The 18,710-nt window shown below is 36.5% G+C and overlaps 1 protein-coding gene across 2 annotated transcripts in view; it reads right to left on the bottom strand.

The window, feature by feature from the left end:
• Positions 1 to 6,840: 6,840 nt before the first annotated feature.
• Positions 6,841 to 18,710, bottom strand: part of LOC139741858 (uncharacterized) — a 77,130-nt gene continuing 65,260 nt past the window's right edge. For both annotated transcript variants that reach the window (XM_071652434.1, XM_071652433.1), the window contains exons 9-10: positions 8,743 to 8,955; positions 6,841 to 7,391 (exon numbers count right to left, since the gene is read on the bottom strand). In XM_071652434.1, coding sequence (XP_071508535.1) covers positions 7,308 to 7,391; positions 8,743 to 8,955 — 297 coding nt within the window. In that variant the 3' untranslated portion in view covers positions 6,841 to 7,307. The remainder of the gene's footprint in view (positions 7,392 to 8,742; positions 8,956 to 18,710) is intronic.

Genomic DNA, 18,710 nt, shown 5'->3' with positions numbered 1-18,710 from the left:
CGTTATTCCGAAGGTTCGTTATTCCGAAGGCTCTTTATTCCTAAGATTCGTTATTCCGAAGGTTCATTGTTCCGAATTTCATTTTCCAATTAACCAATCTTCGGAATAACGAACCTTCGGAATAATGCCACAAATTTTCGGATCAACGAACCCTTTTTCATTTTCAGATTAACGTACCTCTGGGTATAGGGAATTTGCGCGTTTCGGATAAACGACCCTTCGGAATAAACGACCCTTCGGAATAACGAACCTTCGGAATAGCGAACCTTCGGAATAACGAACAGCACCCGCCACTGCTCATCTAAAGTCACACAACAGCCTTAGTTTAAGTGTCTTCAGCGTAATTTTGCGAACCAATCTGCTTCAGCTCCAAGTCCTCATCAAGCCACATGCATGCTTCTAATCATCAGTCATTTTGAAACTAGATTCCTATATGCATATACAGCTAAATGCTGCAACAAATTCTGCTGTGTCCCCATGTTTCATGGGAACTGTAAGTTGCTTTGTCTTTTTCAATTAATGGCCTGAATAAAGGTTAGAGTCTCAATGGAGTTAGTTTATTATGTTTTTCTCGCGAGCTAGCTAAAGCTCAATAGGCATGTCTACTTGTACCAGTAACACAGTGAATCAGTTGTACACTACACATGATTAGAACATCAACCTAAAGATTGGGTTAATTTGGAGAATTTCAACCTGTTTATCCGGAATGCCTACCCGATTATCCGGTAAATAAAACACACATTGAGAACTCTTTTTCAATTTTTTAGTCAATTAAGCGGAGAGTACTGTGCACGTAAAAATATGTAATATCAATTCTTTCAATAAACTAAATGGATCTTGCTAATTTTAAGAGGGATGAAAATAGTCACTTATTTTCATATAATTGTGCTCATCCAACAACAAAAAAGAGGGAAGCATAATGATAGGTGTAAGGGGGATAATTGATGGATGGTTAAGCAACAGTACTTGACATACTCAAGACACAAAATTTGTCAAAATTTTGTTCCACATCCCCCCCCCCAAAAAAAAAAAAAACTGACTCGTATGACTTTTGAGAAGTGACCATTTCATCTTTGATATGTGCTCACTCATGCATCACTCAAACATATCTTTCTCATTTTTCACTCTGATGTTAGGCAATGAGTGTTAAAAACCATTTTGTTTACCGGTAAAAGTTTTGCCAATCTGATTGGGGGGGGGGGGGGGGTACTTTTTTGCATATAGATTTTAACCCAGTCTTGATAGGAGTGGAAGATAGACAGTATGTGGATGTTTTATACAACCATGACTTGTGAAGAACTTAAGTCTAATTTGTGCTACATTGAAAGGGTTCACACAACTCTATCCCAGATGCAGTAAGACTTTTCAGTTTATTGGAAATGCCATAGTTTATTGAAGTGCCATGACACTTGTGGATGGAAGTGCTGATTTTATTTGCAATTATTCAGCATGCTCACTTCATAGCAATAAATGATACAGATAACATGCACTAATCATTATCTGAAGTACATAGACTTGATTGTAACATTTGGAATTCAGTAGTTATAAATAGGACATTTCTGGTATTGATAACATACATCAACAAACTCAGCACTGACCCAAGTAAATAACAACAAAATAATAGTACACTGTACACAGTAATTGTTGGATGTACATGTAGTATGAGAAAAAGAACATTCAGACAAGATGTCCAGTAAGATGAATCACAAATAGCATAACATGAAAATCATAGGAATTTCAAGAGCAAACAAATACAATGCACAATAAAATAGGAGCAGAATGTCAAAGTTAATCAACTTTTGTTTATTGTGCAATTTAGAACAAAACTTGCACCATGTACATACAAAAAATGAATTTGTTTCCCATGCCACTTTTCACTGGTTATATGTAATCTCTTGCTATTATGATCATTATCATTATTATCATTATCTTTTTGGGAAAGGGGGGGGGGGGGGGTTGGAGAGGGTGTTTTCCCCCTCTGAGCATCAAGCAGCATAGCATTTGCACTACAATCATCATCATACATAGGCAGTCCTCTGTGTAGAGCCCTAACCAATAAACTTTGTCTCCTAATGACAATTTGCATCAGACTATCATCTGTTAAGTTCAGTTTGAGTGCCATCACTTCATCATCATCAAATGAATATTTTTCTTTGTTTATTAAGGACAACCTAGAGATATTCGTCTACGCTTTTCACTGATTACTGGAATATGTCCATTTGAGGAGTTATTATTATTTCATAACAACAAGCACTTTTCTGTTCAGATTCAGCTATATTTTGCAAGTACAATGTAGGATACACTATAACTTATCCCCATGACAGCCATACAAAATCACCAAATATTAATTTCCTAGTTTTGGCATCTTCTAGATTTAGGCTTTCCAATGATACGTAACTTTAGAATGGAAAAGGTTGATCATCGTGGTGTAGAATGATAAGAGAGTACACTTGATCAGCAGTGACACGATGAAGCAAAAAGGAGTACATGTACTGCAATTACTCTTCATTGCTACGGTCTGTGACAACTGATTAAGTGCACTTTTTTATTGATATTACATCAACTTGTCAGATTTTATTGAAAAACCTATCACAGAAACAGCACAAAAGCTGGCTACCACACTCATCTTTGAGGTTTATGATGTAGTTAAGCATGCAGGCGATCTGGCATGCAACACAATAGATTAATTCATAATTACCTCAGTCACGTGCCCTATAAACAATACAGAGCTTCATATTTCAATTACTTCAAAATTAGAACAGGAGGCAGGATATGATATCAAACTTTTAATTTTTCACATATTTCAAACTTGCGTGTGTCTGTTTTTCTTTAATCAAATCATATATCATGTAAAAGTATACGGTACCTCTACTCCTCACTGTATTAGACAATCCTTTAAGAATGGGTGGCAATACAACACCACAATACCAGTAATTGGACACCAAGACTTATCACAAAGACATTGAAATATACAAGTCCGTCCTGTCAATTAAGATATCAATGAATAATCATGCCACTACCAGTGCATTATCCTGAATCAAATCTCAAACTAATTATTGTAAACATGTGGGAACCTGAGCAAACCACATGTAAGCCCAAGTCTGAAGTACATTATTTCAACACTCACACAATACCATGATGATAGTTAAAGGACAAGTTCACCTTCATAGACATGTGGGTTGAGTGAATGCAGCAATATTAGTAGAACACATCAGTGAGAGTTTGAGCAAAATCGGACAATCCGTGGAAAAGTTATGAATTTTTGAAGTTTCTGCTCAGTCACGGCCGGATGAAAAGACTACTATAGCTTGTGATGTCACATGAGTACAACGATATAAAGAAAGAATGAATAAAATTCAACATATTTCCATTTTCTCGCATAACAAAAGAACACTTGACTTCTCTCTTTCAGAAGGCAGGGGGAATAATATTACCCTTAACATACATAAGTAGCAAGTCGAAGAACTGTGCACTTTATTCAAAAAGTAAAGTTTTGTGAAATTCTCTTTTTATTTTCCTTATATAGTTGTATGCATGTGACATCATACACTGTAGTAGTCTTCTCTTCCCGCAGTGACTGCGCAGATATTTAAAATATTCGTAACTTTTGAACAGATTGTCCAATTTTCCTCAAACATTCACTGATGTGTTCTACTAATATTGCTGCATTCTCACAATCCTTATAATATGTATATGAAGGTGGACTTGTCCTATAATGGTGCATTGATAACAAGACTTGTGACTGGTTGAAGTAGTACCACATGACATTAATTCACAGCCTGAACTATACTTTTTGATTCTTGCTTAGAGAATCTGGTGTTACAGTGTATTTAAATTTGGATGACACCTGTATGTGGATATAATTTATACCCTTTTTGGAGGGAATAAGTTAATTCTCCACGGGTGGTGCATTAAAATGTTCAGTCAACCAGAAAGTTATAGTGTGTATGCTAGGATTTTTATTTTTCCATTTGTGCAAAAACTAAAATGGTCCTAGCCAAGGCCATATCAAGCCCAAACAAATCAATGCCAAGAATACACTTTATTAGTATTTAGAACTACAGGTGCATGCTCTTCCATGCACAATTCTAGCTAATATACACTTCAAGTGCATAATTAGCCCTCATGTAATTCTATTTCAACTCATCATTTGACCTCAGTGAAATAAACCTGCACTTGGGCTAATTAAGCATTTGTCATGCATATAATCTAGTATAGTGCATTCAAGATCATGTACTCCTTTATATTATTGCATATTTCCACAATCACAACATACACAAACATTAAGTGGGTGATTATCAATATTGAGTGCTTCCATAAAATATGTTTTGAATCTGTATTTATCAAACTACATTTTTTTTTTTCAAAATGTGGGTAACAGTTAGTCGCATATTTTAATGTATTCTTTTCAATGGCAAATTAAATTTTGAGATACTTGACATGTTCCCTTGAATCACAGTAACATAGTAGTGGCACAGATGGGTAACACATATAATCACATACATGTGAAAACAGAGCACATATCTCATGGATCTGGTGCACCCAACTAATTGCATTTTTGTGCAACCTTTATGTCAACCTGAAAAACAGACTTTAGCAAACAAACAAACAAACAAATAAACCAACGACAAATGATCAACGTGATTGACAGTTGTCACACTCCTGAACATTTTCTGATTCCTCTTTTGTGCGTGACAAACTGAAATTTTGCAAACTGCAGTTACGTCACATTAATATCAATAAGATTTGTATGATGAGAGAGTCCTTTACAGGTCACTAGTTGGTCTTGATAGTGTCCGCCAAACAACTGCACAATAGGTGATGTAACAGAGTGTACACAATCACACTATTTGAAGTTATCCTGGTTAACATAATTAGCATAAATAATATGGTCAATGAAACAAGTATCTACCCTTTGAGCAATGGAAACTAAAACAAATATAGAGTGTACAAAATGCCTCAATTTCAAACATCAGCCACACACATGTCCTTGAAGTATTTTAAGTGTTTCACAAATCAGCAAGTTATTCAAGGTTTTCATTAATGTGACACAATCACAAAATAACATCATTGCTTTATATACAAGAATGCAGACATGCCTTGCATGACTAACATAGTGGTCAACCTCCATAGTTGACTTGATATCTTAATTATGTCCTCACATTAGCGTCATACTCTTGAATGGTATCATATCTCATGCTCAGACTCTGTGAGTGATCATCATTTATTTCTTGTGAATTTCCTTCCTGTAATCCCCCTGCAAGAAAAACAGTATTGATTCTATGCTTTACATATAATTTTTTTCTTTCTTCATTGAACCAATACGAGAAAAGAGTTTACTATGCTTATAGAAACACTCAGCAATTGCCTGATGATTATGTATATATGTGGGCAATGGTGAGAAAGGTTATGGAACACAATGAAATGAAGTGACAACAGCTATAGCATATAACACAAGGCAAGTAAGTAAAGAAGTATTCTATTTCGTATGAAGATCTGTGATCCTTCCAAATTAAAATACATTTTGAATGTTCTTAATAAGACCCTTCCCCCCCCCCCCCCCAAAAAAAAAAGTTGTATTGGCGTAACGAGACCGATCCTAGAGATTTCCCCCCAAGAAAGATTCTTCGCTATTGCAATCAAAATAGCACAATAATTTGAATATCGATATTGCAATTGTTATTACTTCAGCACAGTCCCCATCTTTTCCCGTATTTCACCACTTCTCATTTGAGTTTCCCAACGTTCATTTTTTTTGTGTGCAATTTATCTGCTTGTTTTTATTCAATCTGTGTGTATAGTCGCATTATTTTTTTTAGGTTGTTTTCACAAGTTTTTTTTTTTTTTTTTTTTTTTTTTACTTCACCATGTGGAGTCATACAGTGTTCACTTCACTGCACAATGCCGCGTAAAAAAAAATATCAACCTATCTTCCCTATTTTCACATCAACCGGTACGCCTAAACAACTTTTTTTTTTTTTTTTTTTTGGCTAATTGTCCTGCATGTATTCCTACCACTGAAAGGGGTTACATCTGGAAAGATATTAAAACTGAACAATATTTCATGACTAGCAAATGAAACAATGCACAAAATTGATCAAATTGTACACACGCTGATTATTTGAACATCAGTTAGTCACTGGCACTGCATTTTTAAAGAATCTCAACAGAGTTTTGTCAATCATATGAATGTGTCATTAACAATGTTACACTTATCAACAATTTCATGCTTCAAATGTTCTAAAATTTCCAGCTTCCTAAAGTGAATCAGCAAAGGACAAAGCAGAAGCTAACCCACATCTTCCTATATGAAGAGATTTATCAAGAAAATAAGAATTTCTGTGCCTGCAACATTTCAGTCACATACCAAAGACCAATATCACAAGGACCCAATAATATGCTGTTTGGTACTTACTGTCAGTAAAACAATATTTTCTAACTTTATTACTTTTCTGATTTTATTCATATTTCCACTGATCTGCGCAAATCAATTTCATTCCAAACCAAATGCTCTCTTACTACAAGTGCACAACAATAAAAGGCAGTTGTCTTTCAGATGCTGCTGATATTTCTTCTCACGAGGGATTTGTTGCGCAAAAGGCATTTTCTGCTCCTACTGGCTCAGATATTGAACTACTAGTTTTAAAATGTGATTTTCCAACTGACATCATCTGACTCACATCCGTTGTGATGGATATACCAATTCTCAAGCCAGCATTCACACCATCTGTGTTTGGTTTGGGAGGGCAGCTAGATCAAACACAGCAGGTCACGCCACCTTGTTCATTGAACTTGCCAAGGACATCAACCCACCACCACCCCCCCCCCCCCCCAAGACAATCTAAGTTTTCTCCTTTCGATTCTATCAAAATCTGATTATGAGTGCTCTGAATATCGTGTTACAATACAGGCAGACATCAACAACAAAAACAATATCCCTGGCACTCTCTTTGAGGGCAATGCAAATAAAAGCAAAACAAAAAGAAGATGGAACAGAGTGTTCGTAATGCTTGCTGACATACATCCATCAAGTTTTCCTGAGATCAGCATCTTTGAGGAGGTTGTGTCAAGCAAGGCTTCCACTCTGGAAGTTATGAGTTCTTTAACAAAGAAAATTCTTCTTTTCCACCATGGAAGTTATGAGTTCCTTTAAAAAAGGACATTCTTCTTTTTTATTCTTGATGTTGTTGGGAGAGGTGCCAATGTGACTGGAACATAATTCTCACACTTTACTTTTCCAATGAAAACATTTCAGTTTTTGTGTCACTTTAAAAAAAAAGTTGGCTGGTTCTGCATTCTGCTGATTTTCATCCATCAGTTGTGATCTCTATAAACTGCTGCTCCTTTTCTGCATTGGCTGAACCCACTACCAACTCCCCACCTCCTTCAACCTGAGACAAAGATAAAGATAAGGTCATTGTTTAAAGGACAAGTTCACCTTCTTAGACATGTGGGTTGAGTGAATGCAGCGATATTAGTAGAACACTTCAGTGAGAGTTTGAGCAAAATCGGACAATCTGTTAAAAAGTTATGAATTTTTGAAGTTTCTGCTCAGTCGCGGCTGGATGAAAAGACTACTATAGCTTGTGATGTCACATGAGTACAACGATATAAAGAAAGAATAAAGAAAATTCAACATATTTCCATTTTTCTCTCATAACAAAAGAACACTCGACTTCTCTCTTTCAAAATGCAGGGGGAATAATATTACCCTTAACATACGTCAGTAGCAAGTCGAAGAAATGTGCACTTTATTCAAAAAGTGTGTAAAGTTTTGTGAAATTCTCTTTTTATTTTCCTTATATAGTTGTACGCATGTGACATCATACACTGTAGTAGTCTTCTCTTCCAGCAGTGACTGCGCAGATATTTAAAATATTCGTAACTTTTGAACGGATTGTCCAATTTTCCTCAAACTTTCACTGATGTGTTCTACTACTATTGCTGCATTCTCTCAATCCTTATGTATATGAAGGTGGACTTGTCCTTTAAAGACATGTGTGAGTGTGTGTGTGTGTGTGTGTGTGTGTGTGTGCGTGTGTGCGTGTGTGTGTGTGTGTGTTGTTGTTCTTAAGCAAAGTTTAGGCATCTACTTTTGGCACCATCACTATTCCATCAAACTCTGAGAGCAATAGGATCTTGATATCATCTGACTCATAAGACTTACTTCAGTATACAATCATTTCAACTTCAAAGAGGATCAGATGAAAACAAAAAATTTTTTTATTTCATCATGGAATCTGTTGACCAAGCAAATATACACAGACAATGAAGGTGGGACAATTCAGGACAGTCTTTCTTTATGTTGCTATCCTTCTCAGGCAAAACTTATTAAACTTTTCATGCTTAGGCCTACATGTTGGTATGTTTCTCATCTTTATCATTTTGTGAGGTGGGTGGAGAAAGAGGTTGAATAAAATTGAAGTTGAAGATTTATACAATTGATTTCCAGTTCAAATTTCAATGGAGATAAGTTAGATATACAGTGTACATTGAAATTCCGGTACTGATGATTACTAAATGCCCTTTAGTTTACACTAGGCATAGTTATGTGACTTCAAGTATTCAAAAGTGCTCTCCTCCAAGCTTGGTTTCTTGAATACATGTATTACCAAACCAGCGTGTACATGGTATATACTTGTACTAAGAGATAATGACTCAAATGACCAATGTGATAGTTATGGTGTCCTTTATTCATTATGAATTGCTAAGGAAAGGGAGGATTTATCCTGATAGGCTCACCTGTTGAATAATCTCCTCACTGGTGACAATACATATGCTGTCTGTGTCTAGCTCCTGCCCCGATTCCAGTTTGATGGCTACAGACTGTTGGGAGGATGAGCTTTCTTCTGGGATGACTGTTTGTATGGAGGACAGGTCAGATGCTGACATGTCCGCCTGCTCTCCTGCACTCACTATGGTGATTACCTTGTTGGCACCTGACGGACTCACAACCTAATCAGGGGAGACCAGTCACAAAAGATGGAGATGCCATTGAAGGGGATCAGACTTATAACTAGAAATGTCACTATATGGCGACTGGTATGCCTTTGCCATATCGCATGGTTCTCCCAATAGGTCTATAGTACAAATTGACGACAGTTTAACATAATTGGCAAAAAACAGAAATGACAATGTTTGTCACAAATGTGTTGAGTGTTTACTTTCCTTAAACTAGGTTTCAAGTGGATAGATGGCTAAATTGTTTAATAGAACAAGAATATGGGAATTTGAGCATTTTTCTTGACCTTTAACCCTTGCACTTTAAAACTATGGCCCACATTTGTTAAAATAATCATTAACTGGTAACATCCAATTTTCATGACAACACTTTGAGCTTTTTTCAGAATATGGGAAAAATTGTGACATTTTAATATTTTCACTTGACCTTTGACCCCTTTGTCAAAATCTTTCCCTACAAAAGCATCGTGCAGTAATGAATGTACATACCTAGTTTGATTAAGTTTATGCTTTGAGCAATCTCCAAGGCATCAAGAAAAAGTGTAATTTTGGTATTGAATAGGAGTATTTTACCATTTTTACCCATCCTTTGAATCTTGACCTGCCACCTCATGACCATAAAATTCCCAAGAGAATCACTGCCAGGCAGTACATGTATATGTACTAAGTTTCATGAAGATATTTTGAGCCATGTCCGAAATATGGAGAAAAAAGTGAAATTTGACTATCATTTTCACTTTTCAAGACCTTTGACGACATGGCCAAAAACTTTCCTGAGAGAATCTTTATCTAATAATACATCTATACATTTTAACCTTGAGCTTGTGCACCCAAAAGATGACAGGCACAACTTCGTCCATTCTACATATATACCGGTAAGCCAAGTTTCATTTGGGTACCTCAAGCAGTTCTGAAGTTACGCTGTTCACAAAATCAATTATGGACAGACAGAAAGACTGACGGAAGGACGGATGAAAGGACACCCCGAAATCACAATGTCTCTGGTGACACTTTGTGGCGGAGGCATAAAAAACAACTAATTTGAAATCACACTGTTTAAAAACATTTCTAAATGTGTTTTGGAGTTGATATTCAGACACTGAAATGAGTTACTATACAATAGCAACATCACAAACTCTACGATCATAACTATTCAAAGTCACTTTTGCTTCTGGAGAAGATTTTTATAGATGACTGTAGTCAACATTGCCTAAGTCAAATCCATTGGGACGGACAAAAACACTTCGACTTACGCGAAATTCGACTTCCGCGAAGTCAATTTTTTTTTACTTGTATTTCCTGATGAATTTTCATAATACAGCGTCTTTATATGTTTTATTGGCCGTTAAATTACAGTAGACGGTAGCAATATGTTGTATTTAGTGTTTTTGTTATGTTTGACTTTAAAAAAAATTATTGGACTGCCATAATCGATATGGGTTGCATGTAATGTGTGTTTTTTATGTGGTCACATCAAAAATGTCAAAATCCAACATTTGCATTTTAGTCTACAAAAGATCGCCAAACGAACGCAGGAGTTCAGAGGCGTTGTCAATTGTTTGGGGATGTTGTTTTTACTTTGGCAATAATTTCAAAACAGAAGAATTTTTTGCGAACCTTTTCCACACAATGCGCGTGATTTGACTTGTGTGATGGAAATAACATGTTTTTTCCACAAATCTGGACTTGAAATATCTTCGACATAGAACTTCGACTTGTGAGAGATTATTTTAAAGAAAGAAGTGACATTCAAGTGACTACTTTACTTTTAGATTGTTTGCTGATGATTCCAATCTATTTCATACATTTCCAGTCGGAAAGTACGAGATAGATTTGAGAGAAATAACCGCAGAATTAAAGAAAGTCCTAGACTGGTGTAATGTTAATAAAGTTACTATAAATTTGTCAAAGACAAATTACATGCTAATTAGAGGACGTAGACAGGCAATTAATGTGCAAGGCAGAATTCAGATCATGGATACAGATCTGCATGAAGTAGATGTTACAACTTTTATTGGAGTAGACAACAATAAACATTTGACATGGAAAAGTCATATTGCCAAAGTAAAATTATGTATACGCAAAAGGTTGGTATTCTATACCGACTGCGAAACTTTGTACCACAAAATATTTTGATTTTGCTATATAAGACATTCATACAGCCTCATATCACATATGGTATCGAAGTTTGGGGGGGGGGAGCTAAAAAAGTTGATCTTAATTCTATATTATTAATTCAAAAAATGGCACTACGTGTGATAACATTCAGTACGTACATGACAAGGTCAAGACCATTATTCATGGATTGATTTTAAGATACTTGATGTTTATCAACGCATAGATTATCTATCTGTAGTTTTATGTATGACTTGATTAATGAGAATTTGCTACATTCGCTGTCAGAATATTGTTCATTAATTCAACATGGATATAGTACAAGAGACCCGCGGGTCTAGCGCTCACCTGAGTATCGCAAGTTCACCTTTCACGCAGTCACTAATCTAAATCATTCACAGCTCTACCAAAATTTGACGAGGCATTCTCAAGTGGAAGATGAAAATGTACAATAAGGGCCCAATTTTTTCAAGATTCCTTAATTTGGGGGAATTGGGGCCCCCTGGGGCCCTCTGGGTGGGGCATGGTGCCCAGTTTGATAAATTGAGATCCTGACCACCTAGGGATGCTACCTGCCAAGTTTGACAAAAATCCATCATGAGGTTTTCAGGAAGAAGATGAAAATGTACAATTCAGGCCCCCATTTGGACCCTTCCAACCACCCCCCCCCCCTACCCCCAAGAGGGGCACCCCTGGATCTCCTATGAACAAACTTGAAACTACAGTCATTAATGTACTCACTCATAGTATTATCTCAGCTCTATAACTTCTGATTCTAGAGAAGATTTTTAAAGATTCCTTCATTTGGGGGGGTTTGTGCCCCCTGGGGGCCCCCTGGGCGGGGCATGGTGCCTATTTTAACAAATTGAGATCCTAACCCCCTAGGGATGCTACCTGCCAAGTTTGGTGAAAATGGGTCATGGGGTTCTCAAGAAGAAGATAAAAATGTACAATTTAGGCCCCATTAGGACCCCTCCTCACCCCCCCCCCCCCCCCCCCCCGGGTCCCAAGGGGGGGCACCTCTGATTCTGCCATGAACAAACTTGAAACTACAGTCATCAATGTGCTAACTCATAGTATTAACCTAGCTCTATCACTTCTGGTTCTAGAGAAGACGATTTTTGCGGATTCCTTAATTTTGGGGGGTTTGGGCCCCCTGGGGGCCCCCTGGGTGGGTCATGGTGCCCATTTTAACAAATGGAGTTCCTAACCCCCTAGGGATGCTACCTGCCAAGTTTGGTGAAAATGGGTCATGGAGTTCTCAAGAAGAAGATGAAAATGTACAATTTAGGCCCCATTAGAACCCTCCCCCACCCCCCTCCCCTGGGTCCCAAGGGGGGCACCCCTGATTCTGCCATGAACAAACTTGAAACTACAGTCATCAATGTACTAAGTCATAGTATTAACTTAGCTCTATCACTTCTGGTTCTAGAGAAGAAGATTTTTACAGATTCCTTAATTTTGGGGGGTTTGGGCCCCCCTGGGGGCCCCCTGGGTGGGGCATGGTGCCCATTTTAACAAATTGAGTTCCTAACCCCCTAGGGATGCTACCTGCCAAGTTTGATGAAAATCGGTCATGGGGTTTTCAAGAAGAAGATGAAAATGTAAAAAGTTTACGCACGACGCACGACGCACGACGGACGACGGACGACGGACGACGGACGACGGACGACGGACGCCGGACGAAGGGCGATCGCAATAGCTCACTTGAGCCTTTGGCTCAGGTGAGCTAACAAGGAAAAAAGAAGATGAGAATCTTTATATACCAAAGGTAAAAACGAGCTTGGGAAAAGAGTGTTTATCTTACCTGGGTACAATTTTTTGGAATGAACTACCAATCAAAATTAGGAAGAAACCATCAAGGTCAAGTTTTCGAAAAGCTGTCGTAGAACTTTTGTTAGAAAGTTAATGTACTCCTGACATTTTGTTAGCATATATTTAACCTTTTTAAATGTAAATACTACCTTTTCGCTATATATAGACATTGTTTATGTTTTTGATATACATGGATTACAGATTATCATCAGTAGATTCATTACGTCACAAAATGTTCATTTAATCAGATATTTTTTTTCCTTTCTTTAGTACTAGAGTTATTGATATTTGGTAATCGTAACACATTACTGAACGGTAATAAACTAAGAAATAATTATACTTTATAACTGCATAAATTGTAAGGGGCCAGACTTGACTAGCATTCATGCTATTTTCTGGTTCCTATTATCCTCGCTTTTTATGTAACTGATACGACTATAAACATGTACAATGATTGTTATTGCTTTGGATAATAAATTCATTCATTCATTCATTCATTCAAGTAAAGAGAAAATTGGGACGTTTCTGGAGTTTCGACTTGGACGAGTTTTCGACTTGTGCGAGGTCGACTTAGGCGAGGTTGACTGTACTTAATTTGAGGTCCTTTAGAGCCCCCCCCCCCCCCCCCCCCCCCCCCCGGGACACGGGGGGGGGGGGGGGGTGCATGGTAGCCTTATGAACACAGAAATTTCTTCAGTTCAAAGGACTTTGACTCATGTGAAGATTGCTGTATATTTTCCTCAGATACATGGTTGTATGCTATACAACATGCACACAACTAAAAGATGGCATGTATATCTTTATGCCCATTTCGGTTTCCACTCCAGTGTAAAAGATTATTTCAGCAGGACATAAAGACAACCACTCCCCACCATGTTATATCACATTCCTGAAAACTCCATGGTCCAAAAAAATCGTAATAGTAGACTTGCTAAGGGGGTAAACACTGCATTTTTTAGTACAAATGTCCTTCTTGGCATAGATGTTCCCTAGGGCAATTGAAAAATTTCCATCTAAAGAGACACTCTGTATCTATGCAAATAAGCCTTAATTTGCATAATTTATGCAGAAATACATATAAAAATTATCAAAAAATATGTGCATCCAGCAGAAATACCTAATTTGTTAGAAGTATTCTATAGAGTAAGTGGAAACAATTCCTGCAAAAATTGATTTCATACCTATTTAAATACGCATAAAATTTGCATAATTACTTAAGTTACTGTGCAAAAATCTCCATTTTTGAGAGAATTTCTAAACTATTAAGCACTGTATCTTGTAGTATAAAGTTTGAACCTGGGATGGATGTTCCTTGGGTCAAAAGTAAATGATTCATCTGAAGAGACAAACTGTCTCTATGCAAACAACCTGTTATTTGCATGATATGCATATCAATACCTACACATCTACAGATAATCAGAAAAAAAAAGCCTTAATGGGACAATGTCTTAAAATCGCTTTGAACTTAATATCCAAAAAGCTGATAGAATAAGACAATATTCTCACAACAATGCTTTTCAGTTGCTTAAATTGTTTCCATACTATTTAATTAACTTACGCATTTTATGCATAAATTATGTAAATAAGTACACCAGACGTGCAATTTCAAAACATATTGATCTTTGAAATGATTTTTGCTATTAATTTTCCCTCATTGCATAAATGCTTTGCAGGGTGGGAAAAATAGCAATCGATAGTGACACTCTTTAAATATGATTATGCAAATCCAACAGTAGTAGGGCCTACATATGAACAGATGCAAATTGGAACAATATTGCTTACGAAAGGAATGTTTTTCCCTTGCAAACAGTACACAACTGAGGTCATGGTTAGAAAATCATTACAAAAACGCTACCATAGTGAAAGTGTGAATTTTGATTTTTTATTGTATTTTGTAGGCAAACAAGCGAATAAGAGGCTTTTTACATCAAACTGATTATAAACTTGTCCAAATTATGTGGATGCAAGGGTATCTGCACACATTAAGAACTTACAAGCTTGAGTTAGAAACAAAGTCTGTTTCTGAAAAAAAAAAGTTAACTCAGTATACTATGAGCTACTATGGCATGGAAACTATGCTAGGAATTTTATACACAATAACATTTTGATACGGCAATAATATGCAAAACTTGTCATGTGAACAATAAAGGAGATGTTATACTTTAAGTCAAATAATCTCAGTCTCTGACTTAAAATCAGTCAATTTCAACCATAAATCAAAGCAGAAATAATATGTTCATAGCCATAAAAGAGTATATTCGATGGCTTTTACAATTACTAGGATGTGATTTGTCAACAGATCGTCACAGGCTACTGTTTACGAGAATTGTAAATGTCATATTCTCCCTGGTTATAATTGTTTTCCCTTGGGATAATGTAACTCCCTGGCGGTCCAAAGAATGTTGTATTCCACCACATATCAGCTAATACCTGTATAGATGATCATGACCTACATGATTTTGAAGCTTTTTCCAAAAAAAAAAAATAATTATGTTAACTGCTTTAGTGTAAAGATGTCAGAGATTAAATTAAAAGAAATACACAGGTAGAAATGTAAAAGTGCATGGCTGTGATCATGGGTACCCTTCATCCTGCAATATTTTTAACATCCATAGAATTTTGCTGACCGCACCAAGGTGCTATTTTCTGATAAAGATTTACCAAGGTAACAAAATGAAGCCAAGGAAGCTGTAAGACTAGTTTCATATTATTTAGAATAATATTTTTGTATTTACAGCCATTTTTAGATTTAAAAATGAAGTTTTTTGGCTTTTTAAACGTAACATTAGAAACAGCACAATTTCATGCCCATCATTAAAAGGAAGGATTGTGCTTTTTGTTGGACATTTGATGAATGAAATGTATGAAGTAGTATAGTACAAAAATTTTTATATTGAGAGCATGCCATGTGCTCTTCATATAAAAATATATGGATGTTATTAATATTTAGGGTTTTGTTCATAATTTTTGGTGTCCACCAAACATATATAAATAAATCACACAATTGCAGTTGATATTGCAATAGCTGTTTTGTAATATAGTATTCAAAAGAGATCAGAGTAACAGTCCAACAATTAATGAAAAATATCACTTAAGGTGATTAATACCCCCGCCCCGTGACGACAGTCTTACCCAAGGAATGATCTTTCCTTGATCTTCTGCCATTTAAATGCCGTTACCATGGCAACGCAGCTTCCGACACGTCCGAAAAACATGTCTTGCACATCTTCCCACCAAGACTATTGTGTGTGCCACATTTCATAAGCTTTTGTCAAAAACTGAGGAAGTAGTTCAATCCACAAGATCTTTCCTTGATCTTCCACCATTAATATGCCGTTACCATGGCAATGCAGCTTCCGACATGTCCAAAAAATATGTCTGCACATCTTCCCACCAAGACCAATGTGTGTGCCACATTTCATGAGCTTCAGTCGAATACAGAGGAAGTAGTTCAATCCGCAAGATCTTTCCTTGATCTTCTGCCATTTATATGCCGTTACCATGGCAACGCAGCTTCCGACACGTCCGAAAAATATGTCTTCCACATCTTCCCACCAAGATCAAGGTGTGTGCCACATTTCATAAGCTTTGGTCAAAAAACTGAGGAAGTAGTTAAATCCGCAAGATCTTTCCTTGATCTTCTGCCATTAATATGCCGTTACCATGGCAACATACTTTCGGGTACTGTCAAAAAATGCGTCTTGCACATCTGCAACCAAAGGCACACATCTGTACCAAGTTTCATGGAAATTGGGCAAAAACTGAGGAAGTAGTTTGCAACACAAAATTTTCCATCATTTTGGCTCATAATATGTGAGCTGTTACCATGGCAACATACTTTTTGTCACTGTCAAGAAATGTGTCATGCTGACCTATATCCTAAGACAAACATTCAATATGAATTCCATGAGAATTGGAAGAACACTGATGAAGCAGTTTTGCCATGAAGCATTTTGCCCTATATTTTACCAATAACATGCCGTTACCATGGCAACGCACTTTTTGCCACTGCGGAAATATGTGTCTTGCACATTAACATATTCAGATGAACATCTGTACCTAATTTCATAAAAATTGATCAAAAACTGTGGGAGGAGTTCGCGACGCAAGATTTGTACCCATTTTTGCCCATAATATGCCGTTACCATGGCAACGTACTTTTGGGTACTGTCAAAAAATACGTCTTGCACATCTACAACCCAAGGCACACATCTGTGCCAAGTTTTATGGGAATCGGTTGAAAACTGAGGAAGTAGTTCGCGACGCAAGATTTGCAACGGACCGACCGACCGCCCGACCGCCCCCGACCGTCCGCCCGACCGCCCGACCGTCCGCTGATTCCTATATACCCCCTTCAAACTTCGTTTGGCGGGGGTATAAAAAGGTTTTTATTCCCCATTACTCTGATATTAAAAATATACTATCACTTGCAACATCACTTGAATTTTTAGTGTCCACAGTTATGTACATAATACAGCCCTATTCTGAAGTAATGGAAAATCATTTTCTAAACTTTTGTATCACCAGGGATTGCTTACATGAAAATATAAGAAAATATTACTTCACATAAGCATTTCACATCTTTTTAAAAATTTTTCATCAATTACGAAAGTGGACATGGTTATGAACAAAAGATTTATGAACGTAAGATTCGGTTTTTATTTGATATCAATGTCAAAGTTATGTAGCTATTTCTTAACAATTCTAAACTATTCTGTCTTTTTCAGTATAAAAACACAAACTGCTAATGATTTAATGTGTTGTATACTACATACTGTTGTACTTCCTTTCATCTCTTCCTTATGTTCATAACCTGGACACCACGTCCAACAGTTATGAACATAACGTCAACTTCATAAAATTAAAACATTTATCTTAAATTAATTTTGTAAAATTAATTTGATTTTAAGTCATTATTTCTTTAGTCTTAACTAGTTACTTGTAAGTTTTGATGCATAAGAGTAATCGGTTTCTTTAAAATAACCATCAGTAGTGTCCTACAGTTATGAACATAATCTTTTTTGACAACAGCAAATTCTTACAGTGAAAAAGAATAAGAATGATTGCAACTTTAGTTATGTTATATGTTGGTCCACTCCATTGCCTTTGTTTATTGAAATGTTGTTAATGGGGATATGATATCAATTCAGGGATGTTTGCTAAATTTCTTTAGCACAGGTCACAAAATCTTATGTTCATAACTATTGTCCATAATGGATTCAATCACTATGCTTTGGTGAAGATGCAAATCCCTGAATTTCTGGTATATGATGATAGTCATAGCAATTATCAACTAATATATCACTGAAGTTTTTCTGAAACTGCTTCTATAAATGAATCAAAAAAAAAAAAAAGGAAATGGACATGGACATGGAGTTATGAACGAAGACACTTGATGTTTTGATGTTTGATCACATGTGCACTGCCCATGGAACAGCTCTTAAAATTGGTGTGTGAGTAATACAGAGTGTAAGGAAGATTGTAAGGAGAGAATCAGTTTCATTCCAAGAACTTCATTTTTGACCCCATATGTTACACTTTGGGTACCCATGATTGGAGCCATGCACAAAAGGTAAGAATGTCAGAGGTTATGTGTGCATCAAAATTAACTTCCATGCGACCAAAACATTAAATGTAATGATGGTGATGACTATACCATGTCACTGAATTCCATGTCCTTTCCTACTTATCAAGAGGAAACAAGAACACTTGAGAGGGGAGGGCTTAACATTTTTTCGATAATCAACAAAGGTATCACTGTCAGGTAGAACATGCACATATACTAGTGTACTAAGTTTCATGATACCTTGATTAACATT

Source organism: Diadema antillarum, unplaced genomic scaffold, assembly GCF_040938485.1.
Source record: "Diadema antillarum isolate AM-2024a unplaced genomic scaffold, OU_Dant_1.0 seq00000957_RagTag, whole genome shotgun sequence".
NCBI lineage: Eukaryota > Metazoa > Echinodermata > Echinoidea > Diadematoida > Diadematidae > Diadema > Diadema antillarum.
This window is presented reverse-complemented; position numbering and strand designations above follow the sequence as displayed.